General features: G+C 43.4%; 1 protein-coding gene across 1 annotated transcript in view; it reads right to left on the reverse strand.

Moving 5' to 3' along the window:
* The window catches only part of FARP2 (FERM, ARH/RhoGEF and pleckstrin domain protein 2), a 108,257-nt gene that overhangs the window by 52,676 nt on the left and 37,147 nt on the right, over positions 1–18,434 (reverse strand). Inside the window, exons 5-8 of the mRNA XM_044669514.1 lie at positions 11,829–11,907; positions 7,514–7,611; positions 4,469–4,583; positions 1,213–1,360 (exon numbers count right to left, since the gene is read on the reverse strand). Of these exons, the coding sequence (XP_044525449.1) occupies positions 1,213–1,360; positions 4,469–4,583; positions 7,514–7,611; positions 11,829–11,907 (440 nt within the window). The remainder of the gene's footprint in view (positions 1–1,212; positions 1,361–4,468; positions 4,584–7,513; positions 7,612–11,828; positions 11,908–18,434) is intronic.

An 18,434-nucleotide genomic window follows, 5' to 3' on the forward strand; every position in this document is an offset into this window, starting at 1 on the left:
AGGAAGGAAGGAAGGACGGACAACATTCTTATTTACTTAAAAATGTAATAAAATTGGGGCAGCTAGGGTAGCTCAGTGGATAGAAAGCCAGGTCTGGAGTCCAGAGGTCTTAGGTTCAAATTTGAAACCAGGTATTTCCTAACAATGATATGACCCTAGGCAAGTCACTTAACCTCAAACGCCTAGCCCTTACTGCTCTTCTGCTTTAGAAATGATATTAAGTAGGGGGCAACTGGGTAGCTCAGTGGATTGAGAGCCAGGCCTAGAGGCGGGAGGTCCTAGGTTCAAGTCTGGCCTCAGACACTTCCTAGCTATGTGACCCTGGGCAAGTCACTTGACCCCCATTGCCTACCCTTACTACTCTTGCCTTGGAACCAATACACAGTATTGACTCCAAGACGGAAGGTTAAGGGTTTAAAAAGAAATGATATTAAGTAAATTCATATTTAGGAAAAAAGAATAAAATAAAATCAACACACTAAATTCAACCCACAAATTAATTTTCACAGGCTCAGATTTATGAGATGAAATCAGGATAACTATAAAGTCCCAAATGTAGGCTAAAATAACAATTACATAGTTGGGAGGAAGCCATTTTTAGGAAAAAGAACAGGGATTTTAGTTGCCCACAATAAAGCAATTTTTCATTGACCCAGATCACAGAGAGTTATGGTTGTAGGTTGTGAAAAAGGTCATCTTGAAAAGCAGAGGCCCAAAATGCCCAAGTGGCCAGAGCATCTGTGCAAGCCTGGATTGAAATGAGTGCACCGTTTCACAGGGGATGCCGACAACTGAAGAACAGAGGGAAGAGAAAGATGACAAGACAAGAAATGACGTCTCCAAGAAATGGCTGAAGAAACTGGGCCTACTTAGCAATGAGCCTCCATCAGCTATGAAGAACCGCTGGGGAAAGATGGTGGACCTCACTGGGAGGCAGATTTTATTCAAATACAAACTGAACTTGCAAACAGCTCAGGCCGCTCATCTCCACAAGCATTCAAGCAAACCCTACTAGTCTATCAGAAACGTCCAAGAAAAACTCTTACACTGGGTAAGCAGCCTCACTTGATGACCTCTGAGGTCGATTTTAAGTCTTAAGTTCTATGAATTCGAGCCACACTTTTACATAATAACTATGAGATACAGAAATAAAGATTTGAAGATTCAACATTTTTTTAAGCCATGAACACCCACTATCCATGGGAAACCTACCTGGAATACAAGTACTCCCATGTGAGAAACAGCCAGATTAATTTTGGTGCCCTCCCGATCGGAGGCCAGGTGAAACCTGATGCCGTACATCTCCAACTTCCGAGCAATTTCAAGTACCTGGAAATCGGACTCAGCAGGTGTTTGGCCCCTTTAGTGGAAAACAACACAAGTGCAATTTTTAGAACAAAGTTAAAAGTCAAAGTTAAGTCAAAGAGCCCTACACAACCGATCAGGAAATCTGGTTTTCTAGTTAAGCTGCTACCCACAGACTGACGAGATTTGCCTCACCACTAGCTGACAGCAATGATCCAGCTCTGCTTTCCCCATGAGTAAGTAAGTTTTTTGCTTGGTCACGCGTCATCTTTGGATTCACTAAACATTCAGGAGGGTTGCCGGTGAGGCTGACAGATTATAATCTGTTATCTGCAGATACCATCTCCAGAGAGGACCAAATGTTTCGGGAGTCGGGAGGCATTACCCTGCACTGAAAGCTCACGAAGGATGGATCGCCTACCTCAGAAGCTTTCTGAGTCAAATTATGGAACTGGCAAACTCTGACTTCTAAAAGTTAGTGATGAAGAGTTCCCCTACAGGGAAATGTCACCATAGAAAACCAACTGTGAGACGATGAATAAATCATGTCCTGGGATGCCATTTGCCTGGCACTGGGGGGACACAAAAGCAAAAGCCTAAATCCAACAGCCACTAGTAATTACAAACCTAAATGTCATGAATCATCAATGTTCTTCCATTCGTGCAGGTCTGATCAGGCCACTCCCTTGTTTTAGCACCCCAGGGGCTCCCTACTGCCTCTAGGATCAAACAGCTTTCAGAGCCCTTGACAACCTGACCTTCCTCCCTCTCTCCCACTGACTGAGCAATACAGGGACACTGGCCTCCTGGTGGTACCTTGAACAAAACCCTCCATCTCCATATTGTGGATTTATTCAGTGGCTAATTCCCCCATTCCCGGAATGCTTCTCCCTCCTCATCTCTGCCTCCTGGCTTCCTTGGCTCCTTTCCAGCATGAAAAGTCTTTCCTGATTGTTCTGAATGCTATAGCCATCTCTCTCCTGATTATCTCCAATTGCTCTTAGTCAATAAATATTCATTAAGTGCCTACTGTGTGCCCCAGCACTATGCTAGGTGCTGGGGATAAAAAGAAAACTGCTCTCAAGAAACTCCCAGTCTAACAGGGGAGACAACTTACAAACAACTAGGTACAAACAAGATAGAAACAAGACAGATTCCCCCCCCAAGCCCCCGTTTCATTCTCCATTATTAACCATTCCCACCCCCAACTCTACCCCCATCAGCCAAAAGCACAAGATATATTTACAAGATTAAATGGCCAAAGGGGAAAGTTATTTCCAGATCCAACTGAGCGAAAATGCCTTTCCCCATCAGGGACAAAAATGTTGGCATGACCAAGTGCAGAACTTCAAGAAATATCAGAAATGAGACACTATAGAAAGAAGGTAGGATTTTCTTTTCTTATAATCAGCAGCAGCAAAGAGGAGCTAAAAATACAAAATGTACACAGACTCAGAAGAGAATAACTGGGCACTACCTGGCCGGCAGAGCTAAGATCTTCAAGCTGGACCTAAAAACAAGAGAGGTCTAAGAAGGAGCTGTGTGGTGTTCTAACATGGAATAACCTTCCCCACTCCCCCCATTTTACTGAATTAATTTTGATTATTTTTCCATGGTTCCATGGTTCATGTTCTTTCCCTTCCCTCTTCCCACCCCTCTCCCAGAGCCAAAGAGCAATATGGAATAACTTTTTAAATGTCTGTAGTCTCAAATTCCAATGACACTGAAAGCTACTGAAACTAATTTGGTCTTAACCTAAGTTTCTTTTTAAACAGAGACACTGCTCCCATCCTCTCTCCTTGGGCAAAATCAGGACAAAGATTCTATCTCGGGGACTTTCAGTAGAATTTCAAGTCACAGCAAATCTCTCTTCTAACATTCTCTTTGCAAAGATGAGGACGCTGGCAAACTTTGGATTCCTTTTTCCTTCGGACCCTTCTGTACAAGCACATACCTGGAATTAGCCCCTGGCCCAGGTTCATTCTGTTCTTCCACTGAGGTGAATCTTCAGTCAATTCCCCCAAAGGACAAGCGCCACTCAGTTAGAACCTCTTCCTCCCCCACAAGCCCCAAGGCTCCTTGTTTCCTCAGTGGGACCTGAACCCATCCCTGACCCTTTTAGGCTGGCCTCTTTCTAACCCTGCAAGGTCCATGGCTGATGTAAGAATTGTGGCCACTGAAATGAGGAGCCACAACACAGAACAGGGCTGCTACAACTTTACATAAACAAGCTCACCATCGGGCTCTTTGCCTTTGGTCTCCCCAGGCCTACCCTGAGGGGGGGAGGGAAAGAGGAGTGACATGGCGAAAATGTACAGTCACCCAAGCAAGGCAATCCGGGGAGGAAAACCTCATCTGAGCCTCTCAGACGCTCAGGCACAGTCATGTGGCCTGTGGATGGCCCCCAACATCTGAGGACTCTGGGGCCTGTCAGTGTTGGCCCTCCCAATTAGAAGGGGATCTCTTTGAGAGCAGAGACTGCTTGGCACATAACCAGGGCCTATTCAATGCTTTTTTCCATCGCTATATTTATCCTATACTACCCAGCTAGGCTCACAACCAAACACAAAAATACATCAACATTTCCATTTAGCAAACCACAAACTCAAGCATATGTTAACCTCAATCTATGGAAATGTAAAGAGTGGCTATGAATGTCCATTTAGCATAGCTGATGCTTAGAAAAGCAGGGTGGCAAAATGGTTAGAGTCCGACCTGGAGTCCAGCCTCAGACAGTTCCAAGCTAGGGTCCCAGAGCAATGGCACACACCGAAGATGACTTAAGTCACCTCCATCTGGGAGCTCTTCTTTTCTTCTGTGGAAAGAGGGCCCTCAAGGCATTCTTCTCATTTCCTGGACATCATCATCTCCAGAAACTCGACAAACCTGAAACTCTCACCTTCTCCTGTCACTTGAGGACAGGGACTGTCTTAGGCTTTTCTTTCTATCCCCAGAGTCTGGCACATAGTAGAAGCTTAATAAATGCTTAATGACCCATTCTTTACTGGTTTTTTTCTTTGCCATTCTTCCTGCTCTGCCTTTGTAGTAAGTAAAAGCAAAAACATCCAATCTAGCTGACAGCCATGTAAACGAGTCCCCTTCTCCCATGATTAGTTAATAAATAAAAAACAAAGCTCAAAACTCAAAAACTGCTTTTGCTTACATGTGTTTTTGATGGTTTTCTAGGATCTTCTCTTGAATCCGGTCTTGGTGGGGCACATATTTATTTGCTTTAAGGTGTTCTCGATCTGTAGTTTCCTCATAGTCCCCCAGTTCCGCTGAAGTAAAGCCAACAAAACAACTTGTTAAGTTTTGGAAAAACATTAATGTAGAGCCAGAAAAAGAGGTGAGATTTACACCAAATAAAGGGCTAAAAGTTTTTGATGAATCCCACTGATACACTTATCCACCAAAAAAATACCACCCCAAAGCCTAGTCCATCAAAATAACCTTCACAAAGCCTGAATTTGTTTCACTTTGCCAAAGCAGGAAGGAATGGGAAAGCTGAGCTGAAACCTGCCTAGGTGACTCAGTGCCCTCCATCCAAATGTCGGGCCCCCACCCCGTGTTACTCCTTAGTGCTGGGCTCTCCCTGCCACTGTCTTTTATGCAGAGGACACCCAGCTCCAAAGAGCCAGTCCTCACCTCTCTCCTGGCCTCCAGGTCAGTATGACTAACAGTATGAGGATTCCTCCAAGTGGAGATTCTGGAAGCATCTCAAGCGTCATATTTTCTCCCCAAGCCACCCCCGAACTTCTGTGTTTTTGTCTGAGGCCCTACTTCATACCCGAGTCACCAGGCTCATCCCATCAGAGACCCTTTGACTAGACCGCTAAGGGTCACTGATTCTGACTGCATACACACACTCTCACCACCACGGGAGGTCAAGTTTGCCTTTGCCTTGGCCTTTGCCCTTCACTGGTCTCCCTCCTGCTCCAGCCTCTCCTCCTCTCTTCTATCCCACTCACTGCTGACAAACTGCCGTTCTTTCTTTTCTTATCTGGACTTGGGATTTCACTGTTGATGGAAGCTCCTGAGGAGGATATTTCCAGGCCATAACTTTCCCTTAGAGTAGCCTGCCCGGGACTCCAAGGCCACAGAGCCAGGGCATGTCAAAAGTGAGGTGTGAACCTTCGTCTTCCCGACTCCACCCTGAGAGCCAAAGCACACTCTTCACCACACCACTCTGGTGCTCAGGAAGCTGTGGGGGCCTCCCAATGTTTCCCAGATGGAATACAAACTTCTCTGCTTAATATTTAAGGCCTTGACCATCTGACTCCTGTACTTCCAAGGGAACTTCAAAGTATTTTCCCTCAAGACACTGGACTTGCTAACCATGACACCCCCTCCACCTCCTACCTCAATGTCTCTGGACAGCCTGCCTCCCCGCCAGCAATGTTCTTGCTGTCTATTTCTGCCTCTTAAAATCCCAGAATCAGTTCAGAAGCCAACTTCCACATGGAACCTTTCTTGAGCTCTGCAGTGGCTGGCACTCCTCACCCTACTCCTGGAATTATTTTGTTTTTCTATTTCTATGTATATGCCTTATCAAGCTCTGTAATGGCGGGAGCTGCTGCATTTTTTTATCTTTGTCATCCAGGGTCCTTCACAGAGTAAGTTCTTAATTAATGTTTAATTAATTGAAGCCAATTTGAAAATTGATCCTCTTAGTGTCTTTAAAACTGGCCCCTAGACTTATGAGAAAGAACATCATCCACATCCAGAGGAAGAACTGTGGGAGCAGAAACACAAAAGAAAAACAATTGCTTGACCACATGGGTCGATGGGGATATGATGGGGGATGCAGACTCTAAATGATCCCCCCCAGTGCAAATATCAACAATATGGAAATAGGTCTTGATCAATGACACATGTAAAACCCAGCAGAATTGCGTGTCAGCTATGGGAGGGGGGAGGGGAGGGAAAGAACATGAATCTTGTAGTCATGGAAAAACATCTAAATTAATTAAAAACCTCCATAATGATAATAAAATAAAATAAAATTGGGCCCTAGGAAGCAGATTTCTTCTGCTTTTGTTTGCTCAGCTCTGGCTGCCCTTCCCAACTCCTCCCCAAAGGGGTGAGGCCCATCAGACAGGAATGGGGATGTAGATCTATCAAAGAATCTTGGCCCTGGTGGTCCACACACTCACATAATAAGTTTTGTTTTACGATTTAGAACCTCAAATGTACATCTTTAACATTCTTTTAAAACTGGATTGTTATTATAATTTTTAGACTCTTTACCTTCTGTCTTAGAATCAATAGTAAGTATCGGTTCCAAGGCAGAAGAACAGCATAGGCTAGGCAACTAGAGCTAAGGCAGAAGAATGGTAAGGGCTAGACAATTGGGGTTAAATGACTTGCCCAGGGTCACACAGCTAGGAAGTGTGTAAGGCCAAATTTGAACCCAGGTTCTCTGACTCCATGGCTTGTGTCCTATCTACTGTGTTACCTAGCTGCCCCCAAAACTGGATTTGTTCCTTCTATACCTACCATCTTAGAATCAATATGATGTATTGGTTACAAGATAGAAGAGCAGTAAGGGCTAGGCAATAGGGGTTAATTGACTTGCCCAAGGTCATAAAGCTAGGAAGTGACTGAGGCCAGATTTGAACCCAAGACCTTCTGTCTCTAGGCCTGGCTCTCTACTGACAAAGCTACCTTGCTGCCTGCACTAAGGTATTTTTTATTGTTTTGCTGCTTTTCAGGTTTTTTGCCTTGTGTATTTACAACCAAATTTGATTTTGAAATGCTACTTTTTCTCGTGAAAGTCCTACCTTTTTATTTGTATCAAGATTTGAAAAAGCATTTACTTTCTCGCTCCTCCCCACTCCTACCCCAGTTTATTCTGCTTTTGTGTTTCCCTAAAATCATTCGAGATACACATAACTTTAGAATTCAGGGCCAGCTCTTCCAAATGTGTTAACTTTTTGGATTAGGACCTGATTTTATGAGACTGAAGTCACAGGCTTGGCAAAGTGTTACATTTCCAAAAGCCAGTTTGAAGGCAAAGTGAAATCAATAGAGACGAGCACATCAGAGTGTCGGGTCCTGCTTCCTAAACAAGGACCCTTCCAGTTCCATTGTACTAATGGGTTCCTCTGGGCTTGTGCCCGTTCTACTTAACCAAAGCACAGGGCAGCTCTGGCCTTCTCAGGTGGCAGCAGGCCCAGGAGACACAAAGCAGTGACGGAGAGATACTAACATTGCAAGAGGTGAGAGGTCAGGAGAGCGGCCGTGCTGTCACTGCAGGGAAGTCTTTCCTCCACTAAGTCTCTCTTGATTTGCAAGGCAAACAGGTATCTGAGGAAAGAGGATTTTCACAGTTATTTTTAGATACAAACACTGAATCCCGGGGAGTGACAGTAGCAAGAGTCCCCGAGGGCCCCGAGCAATGGTTGTGGCAGATGCCTTTGAGCCAACAAGCTGCCACAGAGGCCACAGCACAGCACCTACTAATCAGAGAAAAACTGGAAATAAACTTGGCCAGGCTGAGACCCATCAGCCAGTAGGTCTAGAGGGACAATCGGCCTTGCTGGCAACCACGCACACTCGGACGTGGCATCGCCTTTCAAAGGCAGTTTTAGAAGCTAGTGTGGACTTCTGTTACACGAACACAACTGCCCCCACAGGGGCCGGATTATCAAGCAAGGTGCCCGCACCCAAGTCAATAATTGGATGGTATCTTCCTCACTCCCTGCCACAGACCCATCTCAACCAGATTCTCTTTAGCTGTTGTGGCTGGTAGCTGCCCCCTCCCCTAGAAAGCCCAAACGGGACTGGAGAAGGCCTGGCTCCAGCATCATCTGCTGCCCCTTCCGCCAAGTCCATAGCTGTACACTCTTCTAGGTGACAAATTCAGTCACCATTTTCATTATATTCAAACACCCATTTTGCCCTGGGCCCTTAGAACAAGGGTTAGCTCTAAATGTCATATTTCAATCACTTTAAAAGAAATAAGATTATCTTTTATTTATGTTCACCTTCTTTATCTTAACCTTGAAGCTTTTAGAAGATGAAATATGAAAAAGAAACACTGGGCTGGAATGGAGCCATATTTTTCCTAACACTGTGTCGCTAACAATACAATCAGTCTGAAAAGGAGGAAAAAGTGTAATCTTTTTCTCACTTGAAAATTCAGGAAGGGGGCAGCTGGGTAACTCAGTGGATTGAGAGCCAGGCCTAGAGACCGGAGGTCCTGAGTTCAAATCTGGCCTCAGACACTTCCCAGCTGTGTGACCCTGGGCAAGTCATTTAACCTCCATTGCCGAGCCCTTACCACTCTTCTGCCTTGGAGCCAATACACAGAATTGACTCCAGGATGGAAGGGAAGGGTTTAAAAAGAACATAAGCAGACAATTTAAAGCCTCTACAAGGAACATAGAGGTTAATTCACATTTCCTGGAAGAATTCAATGGCATTAAAAAAAACAAAAACATAAAATGGCAAAAAGCTCCCAAAATAATCAGAGCCTAGTTAGTCATTCAATTAACATTTACTAAAGCACCTACTATGTGTCAGGTGGGCCAAGCAATGGGGACACGAAGTACACTCCTTCTAATGGAGGGTAATGACTGTCAGAACATTAGAAGGTGGCAGCTGAAATTAAGTAGCTTCTTATGACCCTTGGATTTTTTTCAGCATTATGCAGCCCGCTTCTAAATCTTTCCTGACTGGAAGACTGCAGAGTTTGGGTAAACAGGATCAGAGACAGAGGTCTGGAAGGGGACGAAGTAACGTTCCCATTGTACTGGGTTACATCTTTCGTCCATGCTGGACTATCCAATGGTCAGTTCTGGGTGGCAGAAAATCCTCTCCATAACAATGATCAGATGGGAGGAAGGCAGAACCCCTTTCTGTTGGGCTAAAATCGCATTCCCTGGCTGAAATTCTTGTTAAAATTTACTTTCCAAGGCAACATAATATCAACTATTAAAAGTCACTTCAATGAAGACTTGCTCCAGCATTGCCAAATATAATCTTTCTAATGACAAATATCCTCCACATTACAGTAGTGCTCCATGGCCAAAATCAGATTTCTCAGCCTCCTTCTACCGATGCCTTTGCACTATCCATCACATCTCTAAGTCTGATGGAAGAGACATCATCCAAAAGTACCACAGAAGACATTTGCTGGGTCTTTTATTTGTTTGTTTGTTTATTTATTTATTTGAGGTCTCTACCGTTTATCTTAGAATCTATACTAAGTATCAGTTTGGGCAGAAGAGCAGTAAGGGCGAGGCAAGTGGGGTTAAATGATCTGCCCAAGGTCACACAGCTTTGACTCCAGGTCTATCCACTGAGCCACCTAACTAGCTGCCTCTGTTTTATCATTTAAACAATCCCTACAATACGATAGACAGCCTATAGAGATTTTTTTTAGTTCAACTCCTTTGTGTCAAAGATTAGGCAGGAAACTTAGGCCCAGGGAGGAGACATGACCCATAAAAGACCCCATCAAGAATATGGGGCAGGAACAAGCCAAGAACTCAGGGATTCTGATCCTCAGGCCAAGCTCCTCCTCTTTCCCTGTAAAATTTAAGAGTATCTTGCTGTCGAAATAAGACATACCCATCAGGCATATGTGACATCTTTGCTTAAAGATTTATTTACTAGTCTTTCTAAAGACAAACATCACCTAAAAATGACCTTAACCAAAGGTGTTTGTCACATTGCTTTAACTGACATCTGCATCAAACACACTTGCCTATCAGATAGATGTGTGGCTAATGAAGAGAATTTATGAATAAACAAAACAGAGACCACTGGGTTGTAAAATGGATGCTTCTGATTACATTGAATGAAAGGTAGCCAATATAAGAAGGAAATCAGAAAATTGGGGGAAATCTTTTAAAGATTCTCAGAGAAAGGCCTCAGTTCTCAGAGAGAGAGAAAGAGAGAGAGAGAGAGAGAGAGAGAGAGAGAGAGAGAGAGAGAGAGAGAGAGAGAGAGAAAATGAGAGAGAGAGAGAGAGAGAGAGAAAACTCTGTCAAATTTATAAAAATATGAGTCAGTCCCAAATTGAGAAATGGTCAAAGGATATGAAGGCGATTTTTGGAAGAAGAAATCTAAACTCTATGTAGTCACTTTAAAAATGCCCTGAATTATTACTGATGAAATAGAAACTAAAACAACTTTGTGATACTATCTCACACCTATCAGATTGGCTAAAATGGTAGGAAGGAGGAAATGCCAGATGTTGGAGGGGATGTGGAAAAATGAGGACCCTCATACACTACTGGTGGAACCATGAAATGATCCATCCATTTTGGAAAGGAACATGGAATTATGCCCAAAGAGTTATAAAACTGTGTCCACCCTTTGACCCAGAAATACCACTATTAGCTCTATTTTCCAAGGTGATCAAGGAAAANGAGAAAATGAGAGAGAGAGAGAGAGAGAGAGAGAGAAAACTCTGTCAAATTTATAAAAATATGAGTCAGTCCCAAATTGAGAAATGGTCAAAGGATATGAAGGCGATTTTTGGAAGAAGAAATCTAAACTCTATGTAGTCACTTTAAAAATGCCCTGAATTATTACTGATGAAATAGAAACTAAAACAACTTTGTGATACTATCTCACACCTATCAGATTGGCTAAAATGGTAGGAAGGAGGAAATGCCAGATGTTGGAGGGGATGTGGAAAAATGAGGACCCTCATACACTACTGGTGGAACCATGAAATGATCCATCCATTTTGGAAAGGAACATGGAATTATGCCCAAAGAGTTATAAAACTGTGTCCACCCTTTGACCCAGAAATACCACTATTAGCTCTATTTTCCAAGGTGATCAAGGAAAAAGGAAAAGAGCCTATATGTTCTAGAATATGTATAGCAGCTCTCTTTGTGGCAGCAAAGAATTGGAAACTGAGGGGATGTTCATCAACTGAGCAATGGCTGAATAAGTTGTGGTTTATGATAGTGATGGAATGCTACTGTGCTGGGAGAAATGAAGAGCAGACGGATTTTAGAAGAACTTTATGGAAAGACTTGCATGAAATAATGAAGAGTAAAACAATCAGAACTTGAAGAAGGGCGGTCCTGAATTCAAATCTGGCCTCACACACTTTCCAACTGTGTCACTTCACCCCCACCACGTAGCCCTTACCACTGCCTGTCCGCCTTGGAATCAATACTCAGGATGGACTCTAAGAAAGAAAGTAAGGGAGAATGTTGCATATGCCAACAGCAGTATGGAATGATGAATACCTGTAGTGACTCGTTATTCTGAGTAATAAGACTATTCCTATCAACTACAAAGGACCCTATGAGGGAAGATGCTCTCCGGCTCCAGTGAAAGAAGGGACACAGGAAGTACGTCCTGCTTGGTTTCACAGAGATGTCTCCATGTCACATGCTGACCCTCTTTAGTGAGCAGGGGAGGGAGGGAGGCAGTTAGTTAAAAAAGATCATCCTAAGCCCTCACTCCAGAGTCTTACATCACGCTTTAATGAGCTCCAGAACCAATGAACCCGTCTTCTTTCCATTCTCAGATGTGTTACGTTACAGTTTCTTTACCTTGTATACTCTTCCTGCAATTGTCCTGGGTCAGGCGGGAAAAACTTGACGGCTAGCCGAAGTAGCGTGCTCCTTGGCCCTGCGACAAAAACAATTTAAAAACTCCACAAAGTTACTTTCTATAGACACATAAATACAAGCTGAACTGGGTGCTTTCGAGACAACGTAAAAAGATGCCATCTTAAACCCAATTAATATATTAACGATTCTCCTTGCAAAGCATTTTGTGAGGCTGAGTGCTTTGATAGGACTTTCTGGCCTTAGGAGTAATGGGAGATGGGGGTCTGGACCTGTGGCTTCATCAGGGCAGGGAAATCCTAATGCAGCCGAGTAGCACAGCAGACAGAGTACTGGGCCTAGAACCAATTTCCTGAGTTCAGATGCGGCCTCGGACACTTAATAGTTGTATGACCCTGGGTGAGTCATTTCTGTCATCTGTAAAATGAACTGCTGAAGGAAATAGCTCCTTCCTTTACCAAGAAACCCCCCAGTGAGGTCACCAAGAGTCTGATGCAAATGAAACTAGAAACCACCGACATTCTCTCCTGGTCTAGATCCATAAGAGCGCCGCCACCTTAGAATGCCTTTCTTTCTGGCCTCTGCTGTTCTCACAGCTCAAGGTGATGCTGTCCTTTGAGGTAATCAAGAGCCCGGCCGGCCCAGGGAGAGGGGGAGAGTGTACTGTGATCCCCCCCTTGTAGACCGCTGGTAACCTGACTCCCCAGGATCACAGAGCTGCTACTACATGGCCACACCAGGCTGCCCCGAGGACTCAGATCCCAGCTAGAAACACGCTCCCATCACCACTCACCACCACCAAGCCGAAACCGACTTTCTACTCAAAAGTCCCATTCTGGCACCTCTAGAGCTAATCCATGCAACAAGTTCAAGTACATATTTCCTGGCGTGAGCCTGCAAAACCAATGACTCCCTGCTGGGTGCGTGTGCTTTCTCGGTCCACACTTGGGCAGTCCAAGCAGAAGCCAATGATGATGAAATAAAAATGGGATCTGGATTAGACTGGGTGGACAACTGCTCCCTAGTAAACTGGACTATCATCAGTTCTTTTCAAGGAGAGAGATTAAACATGGCCAGCCATACTCCTGAGTGCAGCCCAGACTAGATTAAAATGTAATGGGGAAGGGGGCAGCTGGGTAGCTCAGTGGATTGAGAGTCAGGCCTAGAGACGGGAGGTCCTAGGTTCAAATCTGGTCTCAGACACTTCCCAGCTGTGTGACCCTGGGCAAGTCACTTGACCCCCATTGCCTAGCCCTTACCACTCTTCTGCCTTGGAGCGAAACAAAGTATTGACTCCAAGACAGAAGGTAAGGGTTTAAAAAAAAAACTGTAATGGGGAAATAGTTCACAAAATTAATAAAAACATAATACAACATAAACATGTACTATATAGCCTTCTACACATCAATATGGCAGGATCCTTATGTATGGCTAAGTGGCCTCCGTTCTAGTTGAATTTAACACCACTACTTTTGAGAAACAAAAGAAATACTGTTTTCAGTACTAATGAGGAGTGAATGGGATTATGGGGCACAAAAGTGGACTCGTATATAACATTTATTAAGAGTTACACTATACTAAATCACTTAAAACTTTTCATCACATTCCTTAACACTAGGAAAAATTCAAATGTATTTTCCGAGTCATCTGCAGTTTGAGCACCAGCAGCATAACTGCACTTTAGATGAAGATTCTCATCTAGAATTTCATTTGTTGAAATCATTCTTGTTTTAAAACCTTGCCTCTGTCTCAGCGTCTAACCTAGCTTCTAATACCAAGTATCAGCTCCAAGGCAGAAGAGGGGTGAGGGCTAGGCCATGGGGGCTAAATGACTTGCCCAGGGTCACCCAGCTAGGAAGTGTGTGAGGCCACAGCTGAACCAGGACCTCCCATTTCCAGGCCTGGCTCTCTATTCACTAAGCCACCCAGCTGCCCCCTGAAATCTTTTTCTAATCAATGGGTTTGAAGGTGGTTTTCTCCTTAAAATGACGCTGGCTGTGCCAAGAGAATGTAAGTTCCAGAGGGCAGAGGCTTCCCTGTGTTTCTAGATCGATGCTTTCCCTTTGCTTTATGCACTCCACATCTTAATCAATGAACAGTCCTTATTAGGCACCAGCATGAAAGCCATGTGGGAGGAAAAGGAAGAATGCCAGCTCGCTGTGCTGCCCAGTCAGGGGAGGAAAGTGTGTAAGACTGGAGAAGAGATAGAGCCCCTGGAAATGGCATGGACTAGAGGAGGGAGACTGGAGACTCAATGAGGAGGCTCCTGTAACAGTGCAGGGAGGCAGGCAGAGAGGTCAAGGAAGAAGTACCAGACACACTGTGCTAAGCACTAAAATGGTCTCATCTGAGCCTCACAACAGCCCTGGGAGGTAGATGCCATTAGTATTCCCATTTTACAGATGAGAAAACTGAGGCAGACAGCAGCAAAGGGACTTACTCAGTTACACAGTTATTATGACCATGAAGAATTTGAATTCGTATCTTCCTGACTTCCCTCCATCCATCTCTTTATTAGGTGGCTGCGATCAGAGTGGAAAGGAAGGACACAGGTGAAAGACCTTCTAGAGATGGCCAGGCCATGCCTTGGCTATGTCAACTGAGGGAAAATGAAGAATCAGGCATTCCAGTTACATGCGCACAGCTGGGACCTTGAGCGAATCAGGGAAAATCAGAAAGATACTGAATTTGGTTTGAGTTTGGGGTGAGATGTCTTGTGGGCCACGAGCTGTCCCTACAAGAAGCCAACAAGGGTAAGAGACTTGCTCAATGCCACTGAGCTGGTAAGAGGGAGAGCCGGGAATAGGGCAAAAGCCACTGAACTTAAAAAACCACCGAGGGCTCTTCTACTGTAGCTCATTCGAGTTTCGGACTGTCAAGTAAAAAGAGGGCCTAGAGGAAAAGCCTTCAGAATTCTGGGAAGGTGGCAAAGAGGGAGAAATTGGGCATCAGGAATCAGGGCAGCCTGCATCAAAAGGAATCTGGGTTCTCAAAACAATCTGCTCCAGTGAGGCAGATCACCGGCCATGTCTACACCCCCATTCCTGGGAGGCTCTGAGGGCCCAACGTACCCCAAGCCTTCATCTTCCTTACTTTCTTCTGATTCAGCATGCTGGTCATTCACCTGTGGCCCCTCACAGTCACCATATAAAACTACCTATCAACTCATTTGGGGTTTAAGCTTAGCTTGAAATTACAACTTTAAAAAATCTAAAAAAGATGAAGATAACACAAATCTCTGCAAAAGCTTCCTGAAATGACTATAGAGCAAATTCCAAGAAGCTCCAGAAGAGTTAAAAAAGCAATCAATTGACCGAGCAATCAAATGAAACTAAGAACAAAATAAAGACAGAAACTAACCCAAGACCTGAGGAATCAGTAGAACAAGGGACAAGGCCATATCCAGAAATGGTCCAAAGAGCACACAAAAATGTAGCAACCAAAAGAATCAAATAAAAGAACATCTGAGAGCCACACAAAACAAGAACAGTCAGTGAAACATGTATTAAGCGCCTACTATGTGCCCTCCAGGAGCTCACAATCTAATGAGAGAGACAAGAAAATAGATGTAAACAAGCTCGGCCCAGGATGACTAGGAATGAACAGAGGGAAGGCTGAGGAAAGCTGGCTGTAGAAAGAGGGATTTTAGTTGGGATTTAAAGGAAACTAGAGAGGTCAGGAGTCAGACCTGAGGAGGGAGAGTGTTCTAGGCATGAAGGGCAGCCAAGAGAGGCTAGAGGAAGGGTCGCTTGTGGAACAGTCAGGAGGCCAGGGTCACTGGATTCAAGAGTATATGTTGGGAAGTAAGGTTTAAGAAGACGGGCAAGGAGCAGCTAGGTGGCTCAGTGTATAGAGAGTCAGGCTTGGAAAGGGGAGTCCTGGGTTCAAATTTGACCTCAGATACTTCCCTGGCTACGTGACCCTGGGCAAGTCACTTAACTCTTTTGTCTAGCCCTTAATGCTCTTCTGCCTTGGAACTGATACTTAGTATTGATTCTAAGACAGAAGGTAAGTGGTTTGCTTTTTTTAAAAAACCAGGAGGAAAAAAGACTGGAAAAGAGGGAGGGGGGCCATTATGGAGGGCCATTGGATCTTGCAGGCAGTAGGGAGCCACTGGAGCTGGGTGGGGTGGAGTTTGAGGAAAACTAAAATCTATCAAATGGATATAAATTCTTCATCTGGCTTTGAAAAACTGTCACTCCCTGGCCCAGTGATGGTGACCCTTTTAGAGACCAAGTGGCCAAACTGCAGCCCTCCCGCTACAGGTGAGCCCCAGCCTTACTCCAGACGGAGGAGGGAGGAAGTGTTCCCCTTGGGCTGCTGGGCAGAGGGGCAGGTGATGGGAGAAATGTCCTCAGGGGTGCATGGAGACGGGGGGAGGGGGAGAGGAGCAGCCCCCTCCAGCACACATGCCATAGGTTTGCCATGTTTTCTCCCTTGAAAATGTAAGCTCTTTGAGGTCAGGCACTACGTATGGATTTCTTTCTCTTTTTTTGCCTTTCTTTCTGCTCTCAGGGCTTCACTTAGTGCCACAGGAAGTGTTGACTCTGGCCCACTGAATCCTGGTTTCCTGACTCTGAGAGGTGAAATCTGACCTCCCCTTGGCAGGACCCAGGCCTCTCAGCCCACTCCCCTGATGTCTCCCTTCCACTCTCCCTCAATCCTCCCTTTCGCCTCCCCCTCAATTTCCAGCACCTATTTAGATGGTGTGGCATCTTCTCTCCTTACTTTGCTTTTGACTTGTATTTGTAACACAGCACCAGATACATGGTTAGCGTTTAATAAAGATTTTATATAAACATCAGCAAAGAGGAAGCAAAAATGAGACCTGTTTGCAGATGACAGGCTAGTATACTTAGAAAATCCCATGGAACCAACTAAGAAATTAAATGAGATGACTAATAATTAGAGCAAGGCAGCGAACAGAATGGAAATATGTACACAGTCCTAGACAAGCCTCACAAAAATCATGAGGAAACCATAAGAATTTCTATTCAAAATAACCACAAAATAAAATCTCTTCAGAGTAAATCTACCAACACACAATTAGATATGAATGTAACTATGAAACACAATTCACAGAAATAAAGGGAGTCTAAATAAATGGAGAAATATTTTCTAATCAATATTAAAAAATATGGTAATATGACCTATGTTAATTTACTTATTTGGGGCCATGTCACTCTATTGAGGTGATACTACCTAGATGGAGACAAAATATTAGCAAAATTCACTTAGAAGAACAGAAGATCCAGAAGAAAAACTAGCAATCAAGGGACCATCTCAAACTAGACCTCAATCCATAAACATCATTACCAGATATCAAACTATAAATCATCAAAACTATACGTATTAATTAAAAGCCAGAGAAGTAATTCAAGAAACTAGTTAAGAAACAAACAACTGAATCAAGAATTTTGTGAACTGATAATTACCAGAGAAAAGACTCCAATTTTGACAAGCAAAAGAGAAAGCTATTTGGCAGAAATTGGGTTTAGACAGGGACCCTTAACCTAGAGGCTGTGGAGCTGATCTATTTCAACATAACTAGTTTCTTTTGTGATTCTTTCTGTTTAATTTTGATGCATCTAAAAATATTATTCTGAAGAGCCAAAAATACCAAAAAAAAAAAATTAAGAAATGCAGATTTAGAACAGTCACTTCCACTATATACCATAATAATTTCAAACTGGATATAAACCCAACTATAAAAGGTCATCAATTAAAAAATTAGAAAAAAGATCAGGTACTTTCATAATTATAGTCAGAGGAAATTACAAACGACAAACCAGATTTGACTCCATAAAATTTTACGTTTTTTTTTTTAAATCTCAATGTGACAGAAAAAGCAGAAAAATAGTAGAGAAAATATTCTTATCAAATATAACTGACAGAGTATTAGCCAAAATATAAAGGAAATAGAAATATTTACTACATTAAGCAACACATGACTGGTAAATATGAACAATTTTCAAAAGAGCTTCAAAGGGCTTAATGACCAAATGAAAACATGCTCCAAAACAGTCACTGTTATTAAGTGCTTATACAACAGGCACTGTGCACTGTGCTAAACTTGAAGGATATAAAGACAAAAAAGAAAGAAACCCAAAATGTTATTCTTTCTAAGGAACTCCCAGTCAGCCTAAGGAAACTAAATCACTAACAAAAAAAGAATTAAATGCATATGAAAACCACTCTAATGAGTCACTTTACACCATGTAAACTAACAAAGGGGGGAAAAAAAAGATGGAAAAAGTCAGTATTGGAGGGACCATAGGAAGATAGTACTGATTCATTGTTGGTTGAGCTGTGTGGTAGTCTAAGTGTGCAATTCTGTAGTTCAATTTGGAATTATATCCCAAAAGTGATTAAAGAAAAAATGAGTATCATCAACAGGGGAACAGCTGAAAAAATTATAGTATATGACTGTAATGGCTTCTTTTTCTGCAATAATAAATGACAGACATGAGGAAGTCAGAGAAAAATAGAAAGATAAAGAAGTAGTATTTACAGTGACTGCTGAATAGTGGAAAAATCCATGAAGGTACCAGAAAAGGTTTTTCCCAAATTATGGCAAATAAGTAGGAA

Source organism: Gracilinanus agilis, chromosome 3 (genome assembly GCF_016433145.1).
Source record: "Gracilinanus agilis isolate LMUSP501 chromosome 3, AgileGrace, whole genome shotgun sequence".
Taxonomy (NCBI): Eukaryota; Metazoa; Chordata; class Mammalia; order Didelphimorphia; family Didelphidae; genus Gracilinanus; species Gracilinanus agilis.